General features: G+C 41.8%; 2 protein-coding genes across 4 annotated transcripts in view; both read right to left on the bottom strand.

The window, feature by feature from the left end:
* The window catches only part of ATF2 (activating transcription factor 2), an 80,613-nt gene extending 68,869 nt beyond the window's left edge, over positions 1-11,744 (bottom strand). The window contains exons 1-3 of the mRNA XM_059727259.1: positions 11,647-11,744; positions 6,622-6,654; positions 5,477-5,518 (exon numbers count right to left, since the gene is read on the bottom strand). The gene's annotated coding sequence lies outside the window, so the exon portion shown is untranslated. The remainder of the gene's footprint in view (positions 1-5,476; positions 5,519-6,621; positions 6,655-11,646) is intronic.
* Positions 11,745-15,751: 4,007 nt separating this feature from the next.
* ATP5MC3 (ATP synthase membrane subunit c locus 3) lies at positions 15,752-19,926 on the bottom strand. 3 transcript variants are annotated; one of them, XM_006273778.4, is made up of 5 exons: positions 19,759-19,926; positions 19,565-19,671; positions 18,199-18,276; positions 17,635-17,828; positions 15,752-16,006 (listed from the first exon to the last, which is right to left on the bottom strand). In XM_006273778.4, exons 2-5 carry the CDS (start codon positions 19,601-19,603, stop codon positions 15,892-15,894), a joined length of 426 nt encoding a protein of 141 aa, XP_006273840.1. In that variant the 5' UTR covers positions 19,604-19,671; positions 19,759-19,926; the 3' UTR covers positions 15,752-15,891. The 3 variants fall into 3 exon arrangements, with proteins under 3 accessions (XP_006273840.1, XP_014455109.1, XP_014455110.1); XM_014599623.3 differs by lacking the exon at positions 19,759-19,926 and having other exon boundaries at positions 19,565-19,748; XM_014599624.2 differs by lacking the exons at positions 19,565-19,671; positions 19,759-19,926 and adding an exon at positions 19,117-19,222.
* Between the last annotated feature and the right edge of the window lie 3,258 nt (positions 19,927-23,184).

The raw sequence follows: 23,184 nt of genomic DNA, 5'->3' as shown, positions 1-23,184 counted from the left end.
CATAAAAGTTTTAAAAAGTGATAATTCCGAATGCTTATCTGCTCGATGAAGCAAACAGTTTGATCAAAGTGGACCATCAAGATGGCTTTTTTTCCATCAGTTTGAACACAAAAGGAAATGAGGATTTTAGAACTACCTACATTTCCAAAGGCCATGTATTCTCCCTAATACAGCATTTACCTTTTAGATGTAAGAAATCTCAATCACACCTACTTAGATCTAATACACTGGCATTTCCTCACGGACATACATCATTTATATCCACGGTTAACATACATGTTCCAAAATGAAAATGCACTGCCCCCTTCCTACATTTATTTCGTAACAATGAATGGACAAAACATTTGACTTCCCCAGACTGAAGACAGGAGAACTGGAGACCTGGCCACTGGCAATAATCATATGGAGGCACACAAATATGGCATTGAGGACACTGAATGGTGTTGCTTCTATATATAAGTTCAACAGAGGGAGGACACTCAAACCATATGAGGTCATAAGCCAAGAAGAGATGAACTGCTGGCAGACATTTAAAAGTCTTTTACACTGCTAAAGGAAACATATGCATCAGATGGAATGCCAATACAAATGACAGAAGGAGCTCATTCTGCCATTCTCTTCAAAGAGCACACAGATCCTAAGTTTTTTAAAGAATTTGGTTAAATGGGCTATTGATAGGCATATCTTTCTGATGTCTGTTAATATTACTATCATTCTTCTTAACTCACAGGAACAGGGACAAGCATAAAGACCCCCAAATTAATAAGACACTGACTTCAGGGTAAAATCAATGGATAATACTAATGAAAGGATACTGGATGTTCCTGAATTACAATGGATACTTGTAAGTTTCCCCCAGACAATATATTATCTCTGTTCTGCTGCTTTGTTCCAAATTTTTTTATTGATTCAATTTCAATTCTAACTTGGGTTAGACTCACTGGGGCCTTGAAATAAATTAGGTAAACTTTGGGAAATCTCTTTCTATGAGTCACTCCCATACTGGAGATAGTTGAACATACTTTGCAGGCTCTAAAAAAAATAATTAAACTGATTTCTACCAACTGAAGCCATAACTGCCAAGTTAATCAGAAAAAATCCAATTTTGTCCCTCCTTGTCTTGATCCCCCTCCAGACTAGTTGATGTAAGAGAGAAAAAAACAGCCTAACACAAAGGGCAAATTGGGAAGGGAAGGGAAGTGGAGAGCTTCAGAAATTATGCTTCAGCATCAAAAGAGTACTAGAGACTTTCCCTTCTCTAAGAGTGAATACAACAATGAAGCCCACAAAACTCTTCCCCTTAAAAGATTAACCGAAGCGCCTTCTCTTAATTAAAAATTTACTTTTCTGTGTGAACAACAGAAATGAATTATATGAACTTCTGACCCAATGGTTGGACGCGAGCTGTTGTGGACTTCAGTGAAGGCAAAGCAGGTAACATGTACTGAATACCTGTTTCAAAGCACTTACTTTGACAACTACACTTTCTGTGTCTAGCTGAGTGACTTTGTTTAAAAAAAAAAAAGAACGAAAAGAAAAAAGATGAAACCTCTTCAGCTTTGGCTTCACCTCCTCAAAGAAACTGTATATTTCAAATAAATGTTAGAGTGGAATGAAGCACAAATCTGTACTATATGGTGTGTACTTGCTTTCATTCCTGTCCTTTAGATTTTGTATTCCTTCAAGTTAAGAGTAAGAATCAGGGTCAGTAATTGATCTGAATGCAGAAAGAACATCACATAGCCTTGGTAGTTTAATTAGTTCTGCTACCTGTTACTTTTTGTCAGAATGCAATCCATCAGTCCTGCACTAGTATGCTGAAGATATATAATAAAGGACCTATAGAGACAGAATATTAACACAGACATTCTAATCTAAAACATCATAAACCTGATGCATCACTTACAGAAAAAAATAAAAAAGGAAAATATATCACAAATATTAATCACACACAAAGATGCAATTAAAGTTCACACAGGATATCAACGTAGTGATATTTAAAGAAATATGGATCCTATTCAGAAAATGATTAAAGACATTTTTATAAAATGTTACATAAAAAGATTTTTGGCTAAGATTATTACATTTGTTAAATGATTTGAAATACATTTTATGAAAATGAAACAACATGTTACTATTGTATACACTGAAGTTTGATTTTAAAATATTTTCCTGAAGGAAATACTCAAATTGCTAAAAGTAGTTAAACCATTCAGAAATAGCATTTACTAATGCAGTTTCTTGTAAGCTCTAATATTATGTGGTAGTTTTTTTATGTCTTCTGTTTATCCCTTAAATGTCAGAATGATAAAAATATTTGAGAAATACCCATTTTTAATACAAATCTAGTTAAACTAGATAAATATATTTCCCTCTGAAAATCTACCTTGATTTGGTAAGAAAATCATTATTTTCACACGTGAATGGACTTGGAATAAGCCCGGGAGTCTTGAGGAGCTGGTTCAAATACTGGACTACTGTGTTTACAATTACTCAGCTCTAGTGATTGTGGTCTGTGGGGTGGACCACAATCACTAGAGCTTCCCACAGATTGGAAAATCCTCCTTACCACCCATATGGGATTCAGCATAACTCCATGTGATTTTTTTCAGTTTAAGTTTAAAAAAAATCAAAAAGGACATCTCTTTTTTATGGTAGTATTAGAGCAGAGGTAGGGAAAATGGCAGATCTGGGTGGCAGCTAGACTTCATTTCCCAGCAGCTCCTGCCTGCATTGCTGCAGCCAGTTTCCATGGAGACCCCAGCAGTGGTGGGGCCATGACAGTGCAGGGCCAGGATTTCCATGGAGACCAGCCCCAGCAGCACTGGCAAGGGGAGCTGCTCCAGGGCCAGGGCTGGGATCTTGCAGCAGTGACAGCATGGCTCGGAGCTGGGGCAGAGCCATGATCCATTCCTGCATGCTCTTGCGGATCGCAGGACCCCCCGTAAGATCCTGGCCCTGCCTTGTCACAGACCTGCCATTGCTGGGGTCTCCATGGAAACCAGCTGCAGTAAGGTGGGCAAGGGCTGCTGAGAAATGGAGTCCGTTGTGGGATCAATCAAGCCCATGGGCCAGACTTTGCCTGCCCCTGTATTAGAATGATGTTGTAGCTAGGATGGTACAGGAAATATGCAAAAATGAAGATTTTTATGGGTGCTACCTTTCACAGGACCAGCTGCATGGTTGAGAGGGATTTAGACAAGTTTTTGGGTAAAAAGTGCCCTTCCCCAGACCTAAGAAAAAAGCAGGTCTTTTTATTACACGCGTCTATCCTTTGTTTATGCAGACCAACCACACTCTGCAATAAGCGCCAAACTATTCACTCCTTCTGGGCTTTTCTATGACTATTACCAAAATGTATGATTGCTTCAAGAAAATTTAACAAACTTATCTTCAAAACCATTCTGTAAACTGGTTCTCTTATTTCCTCTTGTCAGATAAATGAGACACAGACAAGAAATTGTCAAAAGTATACACCAATTTTAGGTGTCCTACCTGAGATGCTGGGGACTATTAGGAGGAATACCATATTTACTTGCATACCACATGACCTTTTGCCCAACCCTCTCACAGCCACTGATGAATTGGCAATCAACTTTGGCTGAGCAGTCAAAACTCTAGCTTTTAGCAGAATAGGAGAGGGAGTACAAGTGACACAGAAGAGTAGACTCTACCCCTGCTCCATGAGGTCAGCATTCAGCCTGAGGAAATCAAGAGACACAGAAGAGTAGATTCTACCCTTGTTTCGTGTGAGAAACAGTTCTTGCAAATAACAGCCACCTTCAAGACACAACACTGATTACTCCCTATGCAATGTCCATCCTGTATGATGAATGAGGGAAAAGCAGTCTTAATCCCAGGATTACCTAAATTCTGAATGTCCGTCTTAAAACTATAATATTCTCTGAATACAGTTTATAAACACTACCAAAAATGCAATGTATCATTTGTGGCTCCATAGTGCCCAGAGGCCCAAACCAAGACTGGGAGCCCATTATATTATTATGCACAAATACATAATAACTCACTGTTCCTGCTCCAGGGAGCTCCAGGGAATTTACAATCTAAAATGTCAAGTGATATATGACAGATAGTGGGGAAAGGATTAAGATAATAAAAAAACCCACATTGTTATAAACATACATGTATTTTTAACGTTTTTTCTGAATGATAATTTCCAACTATCTGCCCTTAACCAAACTATAATTATTTTATTCATTTTAAGCATCATGACAGAAGTGGGATTTGGGGACACATGCAAGGACAATGACTTTATGGATTAGCTCAAGAAGCATGCTTCATGGGAGGGAAAACAAAGGGAAAATGTGTAGTCAATTATTAGAAAAGCTAACAAAGGGACAAACGCAACTAGCCCATCAAGCACAACAGAAAAGCTGTCTTTAACATGCAGAGACACTTATGAGAAGAGCTAAAGACTCTTGAAGGTGAGGATAAGAAGCTTGACCCTAATGCAGTGAAATGGGAGAGGAACTGAGCTATCTAAAGAGACTGATGGACCAAAAAAGAAGACATTAACAGCTCCATTTTGTATCCACTGGAAGTACTGGACCATGGAAGATCAAGTATTCTTTCACAGGGTATCATACACAGGCAAAGGGGTCTTTTCCGGCCTATCACAACAAAGAATTTGGTATATGAAGTTCTGTCTGCTGACACCTTGTGTTTTGGATTGACAGATCCCATATAACATGTATGCTTTGATGTTACTCCTATGTAGGGAGGAAAGAGAAACATGGAAGCAAACATCTGACCTTGTGATACCAAGGTGAATTTTTAAGGTATACCAAGGAGACACGAGAAAAAAAGTTTGGTTCTTTTGTAATACTAGTAAGCCATTCTTGTCAGGTTGGTATTATTTATCCATCTAAGAATGGTAAACTAAAGAACCCTTTCAACATTAAACAGGCAGAGCAAGTGACCTTGATCAATACCACCTGTGTAATTAACTTCCTGAAATTACCTAGCTATTGGCACCATACCGATAGTGCCTGTAGGCAGATTTCCCTCCATTTCTTTGACAATAACCATATGCTTAAATGTAGGTGTACAAGAGTAATTTTATAAAATTATAAATAATACAACTGCTTAAAGGCAATACTCTCCCATCTGTCAATTACTCTAATTGCATAAAATGTTTCTTTATACAGCTTAATATAATTTAGCACAATACTCAAGCCCTATTCAATACAGCAGTGCAGGACAACACAGTTTGTTTGGTCTATGACAAAAGGACATAATAGCGTGAATAAACATTTAAAAACATTTCTCTAGACTTTGCACATTTTTCAATCTAGGAAAATATTTAAAGCATATATTCCATATACATTAGCTAAACAAATATTTTAAGCTTTAAGGTTTCTGCTGATAGCATAGGTGAGTCTAGAGCCAAGAAACAGTGCTTCTAATCCGCAAGAAAAAAGTAAGTTATTATTTTTTCATACAATACAAAACTTACAGTATCGATATCAGATGGTATGCAGCTTCCTGGGCCATTTAACTGCAAAGCAAATTTCACTGTACAGAATGAACAAGCATAATACACATGCACTTTAAAAGCTAATGTTTAATCTTAATGAATTAATGTTTGTAAAGTACTCTGAAGATACAAAGTGCTATAAAAATGCACAGCATGCTCATCAGGCCAAAGTATCTGTTTTTAAATCTCTTTAAAAAAAGTAGTAGAAGTGGCGGGATCATTAAGCAGATTATTTGTTACACTATATCGAACGTTTTTGGGGGGGGGGTTTGCAGAGCGCTACAAAACTAACTTGTCCTTCTTGCTCTTCTACCAGTATGGGTTGTAGTCCATAAAGGAAAATTATGATGTGCTGACAACATACAAGTAAATACTACATTTAATTCTGGAAACTAGCCATTTTTATGAGACTCTAGGCTACCCAACCAAGAGTGAAACATATAAGTGCTGATGACTGCTAGTGGCCAAATGCACACTTGGAAACATATTTTAGATTATTTTAATAAAAGATAATGACAACCTCTTGCCTTTGATGGGGCATAAAATTATATCCTTAAAGTGTTTACTTAGTTAGCTTTGGCTGACGATAAAGAAAATGCATTTTAAAATAAGATTAATTTAATTCCTGGTTTATTTACCTGCAATGATTTTTGTGATTTACATGAAAAGATAAACCAAGATTAAAAATATGACAAAATAACTATTCAAGTGACTATGATGACAAGTATGATCATCAGATAATGCAGACTAGAAAAGAGTGAAAAACACAATAGCAAAATATTTTGCACCCAAGTTCATTTGCTTTAGTTTCATCTTTAGTACAAAGATGCCTGTTTTGATGAATAAGATAATCAAAACAAAATGAACAACATTATATACTTTAAGAGCGTAATGACTGATCTACTTTTAAAAAGTTTTTAAAATAAACTCTGCTTTCGTTCATCTCTGTTCCTATAAATTTCTAGGACAAAGTTAGACTAGTACCATGCACTTCTGAAAGCCTTAACTTTCATTTTTTTTAATTATATAAGATTGTACCTGGAAAAATCTCACAAATTATTCTGCTTAACTAAAAGTAAAAAATAGTATTTGCAGTTTAAAGAAAATGTCACAACTATACTGACCTGGATGAGGCTGGAACAGCTTTTCTCAGTTTCCTAAAACACAGAAGAGTTGAAACAAAATAAGTACTTACTGCTTCCCATTTAAAAAAAAAGTCATTATTAAAGGAATGTCCAAACCTCTAACTCTAGAGACATGCTGTGTCTTACTATCATAAGATTTGAAATACAAAAGTGGAAAGAAGTGGTCAGGAATTTTTAAAAATATATATGAAAAATGGAGATTTTCACTACTTGCTAATTACACTTCTACAACCTGACCATAGGATTTTTATTCAATTTCAAATTTACTAGGCAGAGTAATCATTACTGGTTTCCAACAGTTATTCTCCTGTCAGCTACAGGGTCTTTAACAGCTAGCTCCCGTGCATTTTTTTTTCCAGCACAGGACAGAAGAACTGCTCTGAGACTGTGGGAGAAATTGGAGGGGGGCTTCAATGCTGATTTCTCTAGTGTTTCAGAATCCTTAAACAAGTGGATCTTCTGAACCAGGTTCTGCCGCTGCAGAGGAAAGACCATTGAAGCCTGTGAGCCTGGAAGAGGTGGATGGGATTAATTTTGAAATACTAGCTGTCATGAAGAGTGCTCAGAAGACCGGCATTACAAGCTATCTACCTCAAGAAGTCAAAGCATTTAACAGTGACTGCCCGGACAAAATGTGAGCAGAGGGCAGAGAATTTACCACCTGAAGGAAAAGAAAGCCAGAGACTGCTAGCATGCTGCTGCAACCACGTGCCTTGCTGCAAGAGAGCTTTTTGCCTGCCCTGGGAAGAAGATTTGAAACCTGTGCCTGTTCCAATGGATCACAGGGAACAGTAAGATGGAAGGTAATAATGCAATAGCATGAAGATATCGGGGTACGTATAACCACAGGATTTTCTGCCTAACAGTCGGTTGACTGAGGCATGAGGGCCAAAGGCACCTGCCTAGCTGAGGCAAAAGATAAACTGAGGAAAACAGTGGAGTCAGCCTATAGAATGAGTGCAGCTGGACAGGAAGAAAAAAAATTGAAAGCTGGTGATTAGTTACTCTGCCTACCAAGTCGAAACACAAGAAGGAACCTACCAATATTTGTCCTATCAAACGAACAAGTGCAAAAAACTCCAGCTTCCAAACCCAGCACTGGCAGCAAAACTAAAGGACTAGGGCATGTGCAGAGAAACAATGAAAATATATCTTTGGTAAAAGAGGGACAGAGCTGAAAAGGAAGATGAAGGGTCTCTGTGTGAACAACCAATAGAAAGGCCATTACTGTTCTTATTATAAGGGCTTACTTCTCATGCTCATGCAAAAAACAAAATCAAGCTGAAACTATGAATCAGATAAAAGGTCAAACAAATGAAAGTTTCAAAAATGAAACAGAAAGTGGGTGCAAAAATGAGATTAAAAGAAAAAGATGAATAAATAAATGTACGTATTAAATTTTGTTCAGAACATTTGTTTACTGAAGCTACTAGAATCACTGACATCAACTTATGATAAAGACTAAAAGATAAACAGGGTCTGAAAATATAAAAATAATTTAGTTCTGCAAGAATAAAAAATCATTTTGTTTGTTTCTCAATATATCCATTGCTTTTGGAAATGGGGAGATAGGTAACATTTTGATGCAAATAAACACTCCTGAACATCTGCAATATAGAACCATCACACTAGGAGAGGCTTACATTCTTCAAAACAGATTGGCAAAGTCCTTCAAAAAGTAATCAAAAATATCACTTGAACAATCTTCCCAAAAATGTGCTGTGTCACTTGGACTATCTGATGGAGGGTGCAATCATGTTAGTCTAAAATGAAATTAACACAGGATACTGTTGGAAACAATGTGACACAAACTTGAAAAGTCTCATAATATTCTCTCACATTAATATGATTATACTATAATTGATATCTTTAAAAGTTCTATCTCCTATTTGAATATACATTGATACCCCATCCGTACTTCAGTTAACTATGAGGCAAACAGTTTGAAATCCAATCACTTTTAAAAAGACGAATTAGAAGTTGTTTGAGGGAACAACCCCATTGCTTTCAAGTCCTGTTTTGCTGCTTTTCACTCATATTTTTGTTTTATTTTTATGTGAAAAAGCAGGAACTGAATTAATTATATTTGAAGACCTGTCAGATTGGTAACAGAAAACTAAAAAAAACCCCTCTAATTTCTTTAGTATTTTAGTTGCATTTATCTTTGATCTTGCCTGTGAAAATAATAAAGATATGTCTGAAAGAACTGTAATTTCTAGGTTAACAACATCCCACTAATACAAAGACAGTCTGTACTTCAGAATATATATCATTTCCATTCTTATTTATTAAGTTCTAGAATAACATTCAAAATCTCTGGTAAAGATTGGGTTTTGTTGAGCTAGAGGTACAAATAAGTAGGAAAGCAGTCCTAGCCCACAAAAACTTAAGAGTCTACTTTACAAAAAAATGCAACAAGTGGGTGTCACCACAACAGGGAAGGATTGGTGGTGGAAAACAGGTAAAAGTAATATGACCAAACATTTAAGGTGAGTTGTGTACACCACACAGTGCTTGTTCCAGTGCAAATTTTTTGTGGCAACTTTACATGTTAAATGTTTTTAAAGTGGTGTAGGGACAAGCTGAGCTCAGAAAAATCAAAACCAAGACGACACCAAGTGCGAATGAAAGATGCATCTTTCTGGATCCATGCCTAGGTATCCATATGCAATTAACACAAAGAAAAACAGACTAATGTCTTATAATGGAACAGGACCTTGGCATAAGCACACCTGAATCATACCTGAATGACAAAAGTCAGTAGAATACAGTATTACCTAAGTGTAACCTTTATAAGACACAGAATGTGCTGCGGAGATGTAGAAATGGAAATACAACCAAAAGATTTTATATAATCAAATCATACAGCATTTCTGAGTAGGAAACAGTACTCAGAAGATATAGTTCACCTATAAAATCCAGAACAAATACACCAAGAAGTTTATATTACTGCTCTCTGAATCAGGCTATAATAATGACCTATTATTGTGCAATATTAACTACCCAAATATAAACTCATCAGTGAACATGGTGACTCACTCCACTTCTCCAAAAATGTTATTTCATTAATGTTATTTCTGTAATTAATGATCATATTTGCCAATAAACTTTTATGGAACAGGGAACCCCAGTAAAGTTTTCTTTGGACCAGGTTGCAGCGAGACCCTTATATTTTGTAATATGCTATGTACCCGCATAGGTACTTAGCTTTACTACTGTGACTAGTTCAACCAAAATCAATGAGACTATTCTTAGTAGTAACCTTAAGCAGGTGCATAAGTGCATATAAATGTGAGTAAGTCTCTCTAAACAACCTGTACAAAACATCCTTCAATAAATGGTTCAAGATATTATATTCTGGAAAACAATTACGGAAAAAATGACCATACAGAAGCTTTCTTTCTTATCCCATCATTTAAATAGTGATTTATGCTCTAAAGCAGTGGCACTCAAACTTGTTAGACTCAAAGCACCCCTTGAAAATGTCAGCTCTTAGCCTTTACTTGAAAAGGCCAGAAAAACAGAATCATTATTCTATTTCAAAGAACTGAGAAAGACCAAAACAGGCCAAAACGTTTAGGACACGATGGGTACATCCAAATGAGCACAGTCATATGGTATATGGTGCCGCAAGCACATTTGCAGCACCACATACCATACAGTCCAGCATTCTTTGTGCTGCAAGGGTGCACTGCCTGAATGTGCGCTGCTCCATTTTTTTTCATTGTGGGGTTTTTTTGACCCCTAGATATCCAGGGGTAAAAAAACAAACAAACAAAAAAACCCAGAAAAAAACTTGAAGCAGTACATGCTCAGGCAGCATGCAGCGCAAGGTCCGCTACCAAACTTCCATGCACAGCTGGACTCGCTCTACGAATTCTTATTTAAAAACCTCAAGGTTTAGCTTATGAATCACTTGTAGATACTTGCATATCTAACCATGCTTGTATGTGGCAACTTGAAAAGTATCTCATGGTGCCCTGGTTGAGGATCACTGCTCTAAAACACAACAATTTAGAACTCAGATCACAACAATATTTTTCATTAGCCACATACATGATAAGTCCAACCTAACTTATTCAACTCAAATAGCTTGAAGCAATAAAGTGGGTGCTTGCCACGATTCATTCACAGGAGCATGGGAAGGAAAAAAACAAGATTTGGCTAATGGAAGGTCGAAGGCCGCACCCAAAAAGCCTCATTTATTTAGAGGACAAAGATAATCTTGTGTGTGTTAACTGGAAGGGCAAAGAAAGAGCAGAATATCTTTATTTCAGAAATGAATGAACTGCTTGAGGAACAGAGAAGTGAACCACCCGTGTGCAATGGGGCAAGTCCCTTTCGGGGTCAGGGTTGGGGGTGAAGAGGTTGGGGCAAGAAGGGAACGGGAGGCAGGAGGTGTGACAGCTCCAGCCCCGCAGCTTGCCAGCCCAGCAGCACAGGAAGCCTGAGGGAAGATCCGCAACGTGGGAGCACCGCAGCTTGTCATCACCCCGCCGCCGACCCCAGCTCTTGCAAGAAGTCCCCGGGCAGAGCGGAAGAGAGCGACACCTCGCAGAGTAGCGGGGCGTCGGGGCCAGGCAGGTAAGACACTCACCGGCGCATCCCCCGCAGGGCCGGCCCGGCGGCTCCCGCGGAGGGCGCAGGCCCCCACCGCCCGGCGGATGCAGGTGAAGCCCGGCCCGGCCCGTCCCATCCCCAGGGCCCGCAGCGCTTCCGGGTAGGGGGCGACAGGCTCGCCCGGCCCGGCCCCCCCCCGAGCGACCCTCCTCCGCGGGCGGTCGCTGCCCCGGGGACGGCGGGGCAGGGCCCGCGGTGGGGGAGGGGGCCCCTCCGGAGAGCGGCGGCGGCGCCATATTACTACCTCCCGGGCACCCCCGCCTACCCGGGGCCGCTCCCCGACCGCAGACCGGGCCCTGCAACGCCCGCGCCTCCCCGTCGCCTGCGGGAACGAAGGCACCACTGCCGCGCCCGACCCGGCCCGCGCTCTGTTTACAAACTCACCCCCGGAGCACGGCCCGAACCGCACATTAAAGCCCAGGTCCCCCACAGGCTTCCGTCACATCTCGCGAGACCTCGCTGACATCTCCCGAGCGCTGCTAGGGGAGCTGGTCACGTGACACCGCGATGGGCAGAGAACCCAGCCCCTCTCCGATTGGCTGGCGGGGGCTGGGCGCGCGGCGACACCGGACTTGTCTGTGTGGCCGGAAGCGCTGAATGACTGGGTGTGGCTGGAGCTGCAGCGCGTTTGCTGCCGCAAGCTAAGCAGGAACTGCGCTCGCTAGTGTGTGGATGGGAAACCAAGACTGCACCTTTTGTGCTTGAGGCGTTGCTTTTTAAAAATAACAAACAAAAAAACCTTTAAGGCTTAGTACTGAAAAGATAGATTGAGGTTGAGTTCATCAGATACAGCAGGGGCTCCTTTATTCCCACCCCCCAAAAATCACCCACCCTCCCATTCCTATTTAACTAGCCATCCCCACCTTCCCGTCTCCCTCCAAAAGGATTGCTGCATCTTTCTCTACCCTATGCCTCCGTTCCCCCTCGACCTATGCTAGTGCCCCTTTTCTCTCATCACACAGGTTTTGTATTTTCTCTCCAGTGTTAACTGCACCTGTGAATCTTGTGGCCTCTTTCCAGATACCCAGCTTAGGTCTCTGGCCTCCCATCATCACTTGCCTTCCTTTCCCTCTTCCCCCAGCAGTTCTAAGGCAATTCCATCCTGTGACCAAGTTCAGTTTGGCCCCTGGAAATCCAGAGATTTCCAGGGACACCGGCAGCTTCAACCCCTGACCAGGCAGCTTTCACAGAGCAGAGTACTGCCCTATTTGTTTAATACAATGCCAGAGAAAACTTTACATAAAACAATTGACAGTTTATACCTGGAGTAAGCTTGTTGGGTATTACCCATCCTCTCCCTAGCTGCCTAGCAGATACAGCATATAATTTTGTAGACTCCTTGTTCCATTGTGCACATTATCCTCCCTTTCTATAGCCACGGCTTAGTTTGCAGACCTTTGTCTTGCTGGGCCTCCTGAACCTGTACAGCCAATTAATGATATTTCCCTCCATAGAATGAAGTTTCCAAGGGCTGGGCATCTACACAATTACCACTGGCAAATTGCATCAACTACTTTCCCCAGATAGGGAAGCTATGAGGAACACAAAAATACATTTAAAACTTAGGACAAACCCTTTGGGTGGTAGATACAGTAATACAATCAATCTCAAGACAACAGCTTGCGATTTCCTTGTGGCTTCTGGAATATTGCACCTGCAATTGCTCCACCCACCAGAGATCCCCGTGCCCCTCAGTCCAGAATCTCTTTCCCCACATGGCAGGGGCTGTGCATGTATTTAAAGCAAGAGAGAGACAAGGGGCCCTGGGCAAACGTACATCTTATATCAAGTTTCTCATCAGTAGATTTCAAAGTGCTGCACAAGGGAGAGATCAGTACCATTATGCCCCCTCCCCCTACCATATAAGCAACATCAGTTGGCACGTCTAAAAAAAGATGAGTTTGATCTAATGTAATAATGAAATACCATTACATAATTTTGTTTTTTGAAATTTCCCCCAAAGTTTCCATTGGAAAATTTCCCCCAAAGTTTCCAGTGGTGCTGGCTCCTACCCTGGGGGTCTTTAAGGGGTTAGACGAACACCTTTTTCCTGCACCTTTTTAGACGAAGTACTTTTTCCTGCCATGGCAGGGTGTTGGATTTAATGATCTGCTCAGGTCCCTTTCGACCCTACCAAATATGAAACTATATGATTGGACAGGAAACAGAAAACAGAGCAGCAGATCAGGGAGGGGAAAGGGTGCAAAGTAGCACTTGGGGAAGATGTGAGGCTAATTTGTGGCACACTTGTCAAAAAGATTGTCCCCCCCCATTACTCCAGGGCGTGGAATATATCTTAAATTGTATTGAGGGTAAAGCAACAGATTTGTCCTTTTCAAACTATTTTAAGAATTAGGAATACTAGGAGAAAGGGCATATTATATAAGCAGGCCCTTTATATAATAAATCATTATTGATTGTAAATGAGTTTTGAAGGATTTGGACTCTGAGGTAATAGAGAGCTTATGTCTTTCAACTACATACTTCCCGTCTTCCAAGAGCTTAAAAAAAACCTCCTCACAGTGCCAAATACTAAAGGAATGGCATTGAGTATGTTTTAAAATTATTAATCTTATTTTAAACAGAAGTCAGAGATATATTCTCTAACATCTTTAAAACAATGATGCTGGATACCAAGGAGGGTAACACATAGGATAGATTGTTCTAGATATACCAACTTCAGTGCTGTTCCTTTAACACAGTGATTGTCAACCAGGGGGCTAGGGCATCCTAGAGTGCCACAAGATCCTTTGAAGGGTGCCCCAGAAAGTGTGAGGAAATAAGCAGGTAATGACAAGCTCAGATTGCAAATGTAAGAAGATAAACAAATAAGGGCATCACTCTGCATAGCCACATCACCATTCCCATTGTCTGACTCCTCTGCAAGGAGGTAAGCACTGTAATAAATTAGTTTTTGAAGTGGGATGCCAATAAAATCAAAAAAGTTATGCAGAGATGCCTCAAATCTTACATGGGGTGCCTTAAATCTAAAAAGTTGAGAACCAGTGTTCCAACACACACATTTTGGTGACCGTCAGACACAGGCTACTGGGTTAAATGGATAATTGGCCTAACCCAGTATGACACTTACTGTGTTCTTGTTAGGTACTGGTTGTTATCACATGGGTTGCAGCACCAGTTACAATGAACTATGCCCTTCAAATCTAGGCCATTTTGAGACAAGGGAAAGGTAGCTATATGCTCAAGGGCAATGGGGAGAAAACAAGGAACAGGAAAGAAAGAGGGCAGAGAGTGAACACTAAGAATGAGGAAAGGATGAGGAAATTTGGATCCATCCAAAGTTAAAGCTGACTTTAGTGGCAGCAGTATTTCCACTGAGGCAGGGCTGAGAGTCAGTTGACTTATGATTTATTATAATCTACCTGATTCCTTCTAAACTTTTCATTCAACAGATGTTAACAACTCTTTTTTTAATGGTCTTGACAGCTATCCTTTGTTCTGCTTTCTCTTAGGAGCTTCATTAGCAGGAGCAGCTATTTCACAACCCTGCAGATTGTTTTTAACTCATTCCAATTAATTTAAGATTGAAGGAAAAACAAATGCAACTTAATACAGGCCCAGGCCCCTACCATATTAAAAGGAAACTATATGCTTTACTACCAAGAGAAAATTGTGTTTTATATGTGATGATACACATCACTTAGTGTGTACTTTGTACAGGTAGTTTTCTCCAGGAATGACTAGATTATGGCAGGAAGAGATGTTTTTGGAGGGTCAAAGTTAGCAGAACAGTATGTGCATTAAGTTACACCCTTCAAGTGACTGCAAATACTTTGAGCTTTCAAAACAATCATTTCTGAAAGTCTGCAAGTATCTGGCCCTCTGGTTCTAAGCAAGGAAAGCAATATGATCAAACTCTTTCACATTGGTGCTATTATCAAAGTTACTGTTCAAGAACCTCCCAAGCCTGAAAGAGCCCATTTCAAAAAAAGGGGTCTAGAATTTTTGTTCTTGTTAAGTTTCCACCATTGCCCTGACTTCACCATAACAAACAAATTGTCTGTTGCCTGTACGCTGAAGCAATTTGACTTCATGTTTTGTAGCAGCTATGAAGCAATGTTGTCATTTGTAGATTGCTTAGATCCTTAGATGTGCAATAAGCCTCAGCATGTATAAAATGGCAATACTAACCACTAAATCAGACGTTAGATTAGCAATAGAAAATGCTGGTTTTGGTAACAGCTAGGAGCCTTCTTTGGGACTTTCAGTGTTATCTGAAGTCATTACAAATTTCATAAACTTAAGAAATCTCTTTTAGATTTGAAGGCCAAAGTGGTAGACACACAGCATTTAGACTAAAAAGGTGACATGCAGCATTGTGACCAAATAGAGAACACCACTTTTGTTCTGTTCTACATTGTGTGGCTGGAGGTCAGCATATGAGCACTCAGTGTTAAGGGGAAAATCAGAAACAAGTGTCTAACAGTTCCATCCAAAGTGTTCGAATTAAAGATGAAGGTCATAGCTAGACAGTTAGAGATAGTCTTTAATGACATGACTTTGGAAATAATGTACATTTCCACAACACCAACATTTTGAGAGTCCCGGCAAGATGCACAGAATTACATTTGTAATTTACTAATGCCAACATCACAAGCAGATCTCTCTTCACATGGCAAACAGGATTAAGAAAGCAACCATCAGGCAGAAGAGACCCATAGCTTCAGACAGGGCAAATCCCAGGATAGCATATGAGAACAGCTGCTGCTTCAGAGAAGGGTTTCTAAAAGAGAATGCATGAGAGGTATTAAATGCTTTATATTTATGAAGATGCAACTCAAGTATCATTTGATAAATTTAAAAAGTTGTGGTTATGATGCAAGTTTTACAGAACGCTATAAAAGTGTCATAGCAGACAAAACAAAAAAAGAGAGACAAACTACACCTATACAAAAGGTAACATTAGTATCACTGTTACAGGCACTTCATTGAAGACTACATTAAGATAATGTAAGCTACATATCACTAAATTTGATTCTGAAATTAATGTCCAATTATAGAACAACCCTAAATTCCCTTTTATATTAAAAAAATTCACAACATTTTTACACCACTCAATTACAACTGAAAAAGCCTAGCCTGTGTAGGCTTCATGTCAAATATGCTCACCAGGAGAAAGAAAACCACCAGGTAGGGAATATCAGCTCAGGTTTTCTTGTTAAATTCCACTTGTGTACAGTACAGGAAGGAGTTCATTTGCACAACCAGACCTATCCTGAATACCTTTGCAATATTTTAAGCAGCTTGTAAACAAGCTACGCTGTTCAACTCTCTCCCTAGCCAAGATGGCGTTATCAGGTTCATTTGTTACGAAAATGCAGAGTATCTCCCTAGAAAGTATGGGAAGGAGAATATTTAAGTTTTTAATGGATTACCACCCTGCAAGTTGTGATGCAAGAGCGAGAAGTACCTCCATGAACTAGAGATCATTTTACACTTCTGCCAGTTACCAGTTGCAGTTTGAACATATTACTGCATGGGTACAATTGTGCATTTGCTAGATAACTAGGGAAAATTAGATTTGCCCCTCTTAAAGGATTTTCCTCTTCTCAAGCTTCTGCAGCAAGGTCTGCTATCCAACATCAGTTGGTTGCTATGGAACTAATTGCTACAGTAAAGCTACAATGTTGAAGCTGGCACATTAAGTAGAAGATATGCTACAAAGCTGTAGTGAGAATCCACATCTAAAAGAACCCTGATAATTGGGAGAAAGGGGCATAAAATCAAATTAGATATCAACATCCATCATCTAATCTGTTCCTCTAATAATGTTGGGTGTTCACTACAGAATGTGAAGTCGCTCAGTCTAGATTTGTGTTTCTTTTCAGTGCCAATTCCAGCTTTGAAAAAGTGAGAGTCTGATTTAGCTAGTCAGTGGCCACATTCTACACATGTCCCTATGACACCTTTGTTACTGCGCCATCATTTAATACTTTCTTTTGGAAGTACTAAATGACGGCACAGTAACAGCCCATACTGCGCCATGTGCGCAGTTATTTTTAGTTGCCATGGTGACAACTTCAATGTCCCGGTTTGTGACTGCTGATGCTATATCACTGTAGTGCAATGACATGTGTAGATATGCCCAGTTTGCCTTAAGTAATCACTGAAGGTCTACATATACCAGAGTTTGAATCTTACCAATTCAGGACTCAGAGCCAGCTTCATTGGATACACTGCCACTACATACTATTCCATTTATCCAAGAGTATCATAAAAGCTATTTAAGAACAATATATTGGAGTTCCATTTCAGATAAAGCTCTACTACACCAAAGAACTTCTACAACTGGTATCAATGCAACAACACTTCAAGCATAGTATTTTTCACAGAAGGAAAAAAAAAAATTACCTGGCATAACCAATAATTAGACTACCAAAGACGGTTCCAATACCAGCACCAGAACCAGCCACTCCTACTGTGGCAGCACCAGCACCAATAAATTTAGCAGCAGTGTCAATGTCCCTGCTGATAGCACTAGTCTGGAACTCTCTAAGTGCTAGTTGCAATACAGTGTTCTGCGCCCCATTAAGAATTGAGTTACCCTAAGAAAGAAACATGAGAGACATTTAAAGTTCAGTCAGACAATATATTTTACATATTTATTTTGAGGTATTCTGTATTTTGAGGTATACTGTGGAACTAGAGTTAAGAAATACTACGTGCAAGAGTAATTAGTGATTTAAAAATTATGACTATAAGTGAAACACTTGAATATGGTACTTAAAGAATCAATGGCAAACAAAAAAACCCTCAAAGAGCAGAGGGGGAAAATGGAGCATGACAGCAAAATGTATTATCTTCAGGTGCCCTTTTTAAAGGGAGTCGCATTTGAATCTAGGATTAGTATACTTAGGCTCACCAGGCAGTTTTGAGTTTTTGTTTTGCAACTGAGTTTTGTTTAAATCAAGATACCTCTTCAGTCCGGACCTCTGGCCTAGAAAATACAGATGCAGAAATTGGTCTGTACAAGGCTTTTGATCCATCACGGATCTGTAAGAAAGATAGGGGAAAAAAAAGAAAAAAAAAAAGATAAATAAGACATTTGTAGTCAACGTTCTTGGTTTTACAGCCTCAGTATTCACTAGCCACCATATCACTTTTCCTTATAATAGCAGTGAATGCATTAGCATCTGTAGATCTGCAATCTTTTGTACTGCCAACAAAGTATATGAAAGCACTCATTTTTTGCTTGAAGCATCAAGCATCATCCCCCTTACCCCAAAAGCACTCCCAGCTAACTCCCACCTTTTGGGAACATGGTTTGCTAGCTAACTAAAAAGAACACATAGTCAACATAGCAGTTTGGGAGATAGGTAATGCTAACCAGTACTGCCAGCAAGTCAGACATCTGGCAACAACTCCCCTGCCAAATTCAGAAAGGACGTTTCAGAAATTCAAATTAAATCCTGGACATTTTTGGCCTGATGTTCCTGAAGCTGCTAAAGGGTTATCATTAGAGTTAACTGACTCACTCAAAGTATTTTTGAAAGCAGAAGCAAAAAGAACCATGTTATCACCTTGTATCAAATGCAACTCAACTCCCACTTGGGACTGGTGCAGTTATCCTCATATTTAGAAAGAAAAATGGAACAAGGTAACAACCAAGCCAAACCATGAATACTGCCATAAAAAATGAAATTTTGTCTTTGAAGACTTTGATTGCATTACACAGTTACCCAACACAGAGGGTTAAAATCTAGCAAGCCAGGAATGAATGAACCCTTCTTTCCAAACAGGGCCTGGGCATATCCTTGGGCTTCCCCATTTTAAGGTCACCCTGATTCACACACAAGGCTCTTCCTGCTTGACAGAGGAACCCCACACACTCACAGAGAAGAGATTTCCTCTCAGATGAGGAGACATTTTGCAGCAGAGCAATTTCCCTACAAGGCACAGAGAGTCCCACGCTTGCACAGCACCAGCAGCAAGGTGGAATTTGACCTAGAGGAGGAGCAGGAAGGAAGCAGGCCCTGGCCCCAGCCCTGCTCTCCCCCAACCCGGAACCTTTTCCTTTCATTGCCGCTCCCCAGCCTGCCCCGTGCTCCCTGAGTGCACCGCAAGAGATTAACCGGCCTCTGACCTACAGCAAGGACCTGGGGAAAGAGACAGCCGAGCCCCTACAGCAGCTCCTTGCTGCACTCGAGGGACCGTGTCCTGATCTTGAGGAGAGCGGGTGGCCTCCAGCCGACCCCACCCCCCCGCCGCAGACACAAGCCAGGCAGGTCTGTCCTGGAGCCCCCTGCCAGGGGCAGCAGCGCCCTGCAGCCCCCGTGCTCACCAGGGCGGGAGAGGCGGCGAGCTTCAAGCAGACGAACATCTTGCAGCGCTGGAGCGACGTCCCGGGGCCTCGTCGGAGCTGCGATCCGGCACGTCCCACACCCGCCTCTATGCGGACACGGGGGAGAGGGCGCAGTCAGCGGGCGGGCGGGCGGATGGGGAGGGATGGGGCCGGGTCCAGCGCGCGCTACCTACCGGCTCCGGCTACAGCAGAGGTCGAATGGCAAGAGGCTCAGTGCGCAGGCGCGGCCGGGCCCTTATAGCTACTGGCCCGGATGCGAGGGAAAGGCGGGGCGCGGGAAGGAAGCGGCCCAAGGTCACTTTGTAGCAACTTTATTGGGAACCCCCAGGCGGACGGCGGACAGCTGGCGGGACGGCAGGGCGGGTCGGGACCGGACCCGCCTCCCTTCGGCTCGCAGAGCCACGCTTCGCGGGGGGGGAGGAGGGCTGCCTGCGCCCGCGCACAGCTGCGGGAGGCTCTGATTGGCCGCTGCGCTGGTGCCGCCCCCTGGCAGCACGTATTGGCCGCACGGACCCTGGGTAGGGCGGCTAAAGGGTGGGGCTGTGGCGGGGTGGGGGGCGGACGTTGTTTATTTGTAGTTAATAAGCAGAGCCTGGTCAAAGCATCTTGCGCTGCGGGGAGCGCTTGGGCAGGGCTCTGGACAGAAGAGTAGCAAGTGAGCAGTGTGTTGTAACTGGAAAGAGACTGCGTTAGGACCTGTTTTGGAGAGAATCCTGAGCCTCTTTAATGTACTGGAGAAAGGCCCAGCGGGAGTCTGTAATAAAATTAGACAGGCAAGGTCCTTCGGATAGATGCTGTGTCTTTTTTTTAGACCAGCTGAGTAGTTGGAAAAAAGTTTTGCAAAGCTTTTGGGTGCAATCGCCCTTCTTTGGGAACAGGAAGTCTGCTGCTCTGAGATGCCTTGGAGGTTCCTTGGAGTCCCAGAACAGCAGAGACTGCCTGTGCCTGAAGGGGGGGGATTGTGCCCAAATACCGGAGTAGTTTCTAATAAATTATTCTAATAAAAGATATCACATCTGCCCAAAGAACCTGACCTGCCTATGTCCTTAGACCAACACAGCTACAACCCAAAACCCGGTAATGAAGTTAGACCAATTTAAACTAGAAATAAGGTACTTTAGGGGAGGTTTTTTAGCAGTGAGGCAGATGAAGCATTATAACATGCTTCTGGGCACTCCCTGCTGTAACGGAGAACACTTTGTAGGAATCAGTTTGAGTTGCAATGATGTCCCTGTCCCCCAAACAGAAGTTCACTGTTGGTTCCAAGTGGAGGGGAATCTAGCTGCTGGTTGGGAGCCTGTAGCTGGTTTTCCCTATCCCTAGCTAGTGCTGGAGGGTGCAGTGGGAGAACTAGAGGCTGCTCCCACCTGGTGGGGAGGGCTCCAGTACATGTACCTTACCTACCAGCAGAGGCTGAAAAAAACTCAGACCAAAATTCCTTCTCTGCATTTCCACCTTTCCATTCTGAAAACAGCTGGAGGCTGGGAGGCAGCGCAGACAGAAGTTACAGAAGATGTTCTGTTTTGAAAGTCTTCAGCTGACCCCCCATGCAATAAGGGTTCAGATTTTCACCAGATTGGTCATTTTTGAAGCAATCTGCACCCATGCACTTATTTGGTCATGACTGGTAGGGTCTCCAACCCTTCAGGATTGCCCTGGAATCTCCAGGAATTAGAGATAAATCTTCAGCTGAGAGTCACCCAGGAAATAAATTATAGGGCATTCATGAAAATAAATATTAAATGTTGAATCTGATTTATACAGTAGTCTAGTGGGTTTTTAAAATGTAATAGTAACTTGCATTTGCCTTTCTGATGTAAAGTCATTAATGTCAAGGGGACTTGGTGGCAGCCTATAAGTATATTAAGGGTTGGGAGCCTGTAGCTGGTTTTCCCTATCCCTAGCTAGTGCTGGAGGGTGCAGTGGGAGAACTAGAAGCTGCTTCCACCTGGTGGGGAGGGCCTGGGGGAGCATCTGTTCACCAAGGCCCCCAGGGCAGGAGAAGAAATAATGGGCACAAACTGATTGAGGATCACTTCAGACTAGACATAAGAAAAAACTTATTTTCAAGTCAAGCACCGAGGGTTTGGAACAGGCTCCCTGCAGAGGCTGTACAGTCATCTACCCTGACAAGCTTCAAAAAGTGTCTTGATGTCCGTCTTGCTGGGGTCATCTGATCCCAAACGGTCTTTCCTGCCCAAGTGCAGGGAGGCGGGAACCGATGATCTGTAAGATTCCTTCCACCCCTAACAACTATGAAACTATGTTATTACATTGTGGTGAAGCCTCCTGGAAGAGATTCAAACAGAGTTCACAACCCTAGTGCCTATAAGCTGCTTTCTGTGGCCAGATTGGGCAAACGTTGTCACTTCTGTTTGCACCCTCTTCTGTCTTCAAATAAGCCTGGCCATCTTTCTGAAATCCCAATGTTTCCCACACTGGTTCACAGACTGCAGGTGGGACTCAAAGCTACAGTCAGTGCTTTGAACTGAGCTGCTTCCTTTTTCAATCAAAAGATACAGATGTATGGTGGCCTGTAAGAAAGGTTGAAGTCTGAGTAGGATTCCTTTGTCCAAAAAAGGTTTTGGACCCAATGGTTTATACTATGGGTTGTCAACCAGGAGTACGTGTACCCTTGGGGGTACTTGAGAAGGCCCCAGGGGATATGTGGTGGTGGCGTGGAGAGGCGAGGGTACTTGGGAAGCGCTGCTGCTGTATGCCTGTATACTGCCTCACTGCCACTGCTTTGCTTTTGGCCACCGGGGGTCTTCCCACCCCCCTGCTCAGCCACAGACTGCTGGGGGACCCCCTTAAGAAGTGGGTACCCACCAGGAGGAGTACCCATCAGAAGAGGTACTCTCCTTAAAAAAGGTTGAAAACCCCTGGTTTATACAAATAGCATTATTGGGCTCAATACAGGGCACCCAAGTGAAATCGTATGTCTTTGTATCAGGCCCAGAAAAGGATTCCTTCCCCAATCATCTTGCATTCTAAAAAGTCAGTTGAGAGAAAGCAGACATAAAATACAGCAGGAGATGCAGAGCAGGGTTCTGCTTTGCAACTTTTTGTTTTTGCTTTTCTCAGTAGTTAAGTGATGACACTTGAATTGGTAAAGCTATACATTTGTCAAAGAAAAAAGTTCTGGAGAAAGCTTGATTCTGTCATGAGCTTCTAGATGGAATCCTGCCATGAGTTCTAAGATCAGAAGGGACTCCCTTGTGGGGCTCATTAGAAAGTTGGGGTCTAAGACTTTGCACCTTAGGTCTGGAACAGCCTGCCACCAGAGGTGGTTCAAGCGCCTACATTGAACACCTTCAAGAGCAAACTGGATGCTTATCTTGCTGGGATCCTGTGACCCCAGCTGACTTCCTGCCCTTTGGGCAGGGGGCTGGACTCGATGATCTTCCAAGGTCCCTTCCAGCCCTAATGTCTATGAAATCTATGAAATCATATCTAGATTTATGTGACTAGTCAATAACACTACTTCCATGAATAAGGGTAGGCAGGGTCAAGCCCTTTTCAGAAATTCCTTTTCAAATAAATGTAGGCACACTACAAATATGATTATAATGCTGATTATTACTCCTCTTCAATATAAT

This window comes from Alligator mississippiensis, chromosome 4 (assembly GCF_030867095.1).
Source record: "Alligator mississippiensis isolate rAllMis1 chromosome 4, rAllMis1, whole genome shotgun sequence".
Classification (NCBI taxonomy): domain Eukaryota; kingdom Metazoa; phylum Chordata; order Crocodylia; family Alligatoridae; genus Alligator; species Alligator mississippiensis.
This window is presented reverse-complemented; position numbering and strand designations above follow the sequence as displayed.

Excerpts from the sequence above, each read along its gene's own strand:
- ATP5MC3 (XM_006273778.4), bottom strand. The coding sequence starts at position 19,603 with ATGTTCGTCTGCTTGAAGCTCGCCGCCTCTCCCGCCCTG. Across the intron at positions 17,829-18,198 it reads CAGAGGTCCGGACTGAAGAG|GGTAACTCAATTCTTAATGG; the intron begins GTATCTTGATTT and ends TTTCTTTCTTAG. Across the intron at positions 16,007-17,634 it reads CTAATTATTGGTTATGCCAG|AAACCCTTCTCTGAAGCAGC; the intron begins GTAATTTTTTTT and ends ATTCTCTTTTAG.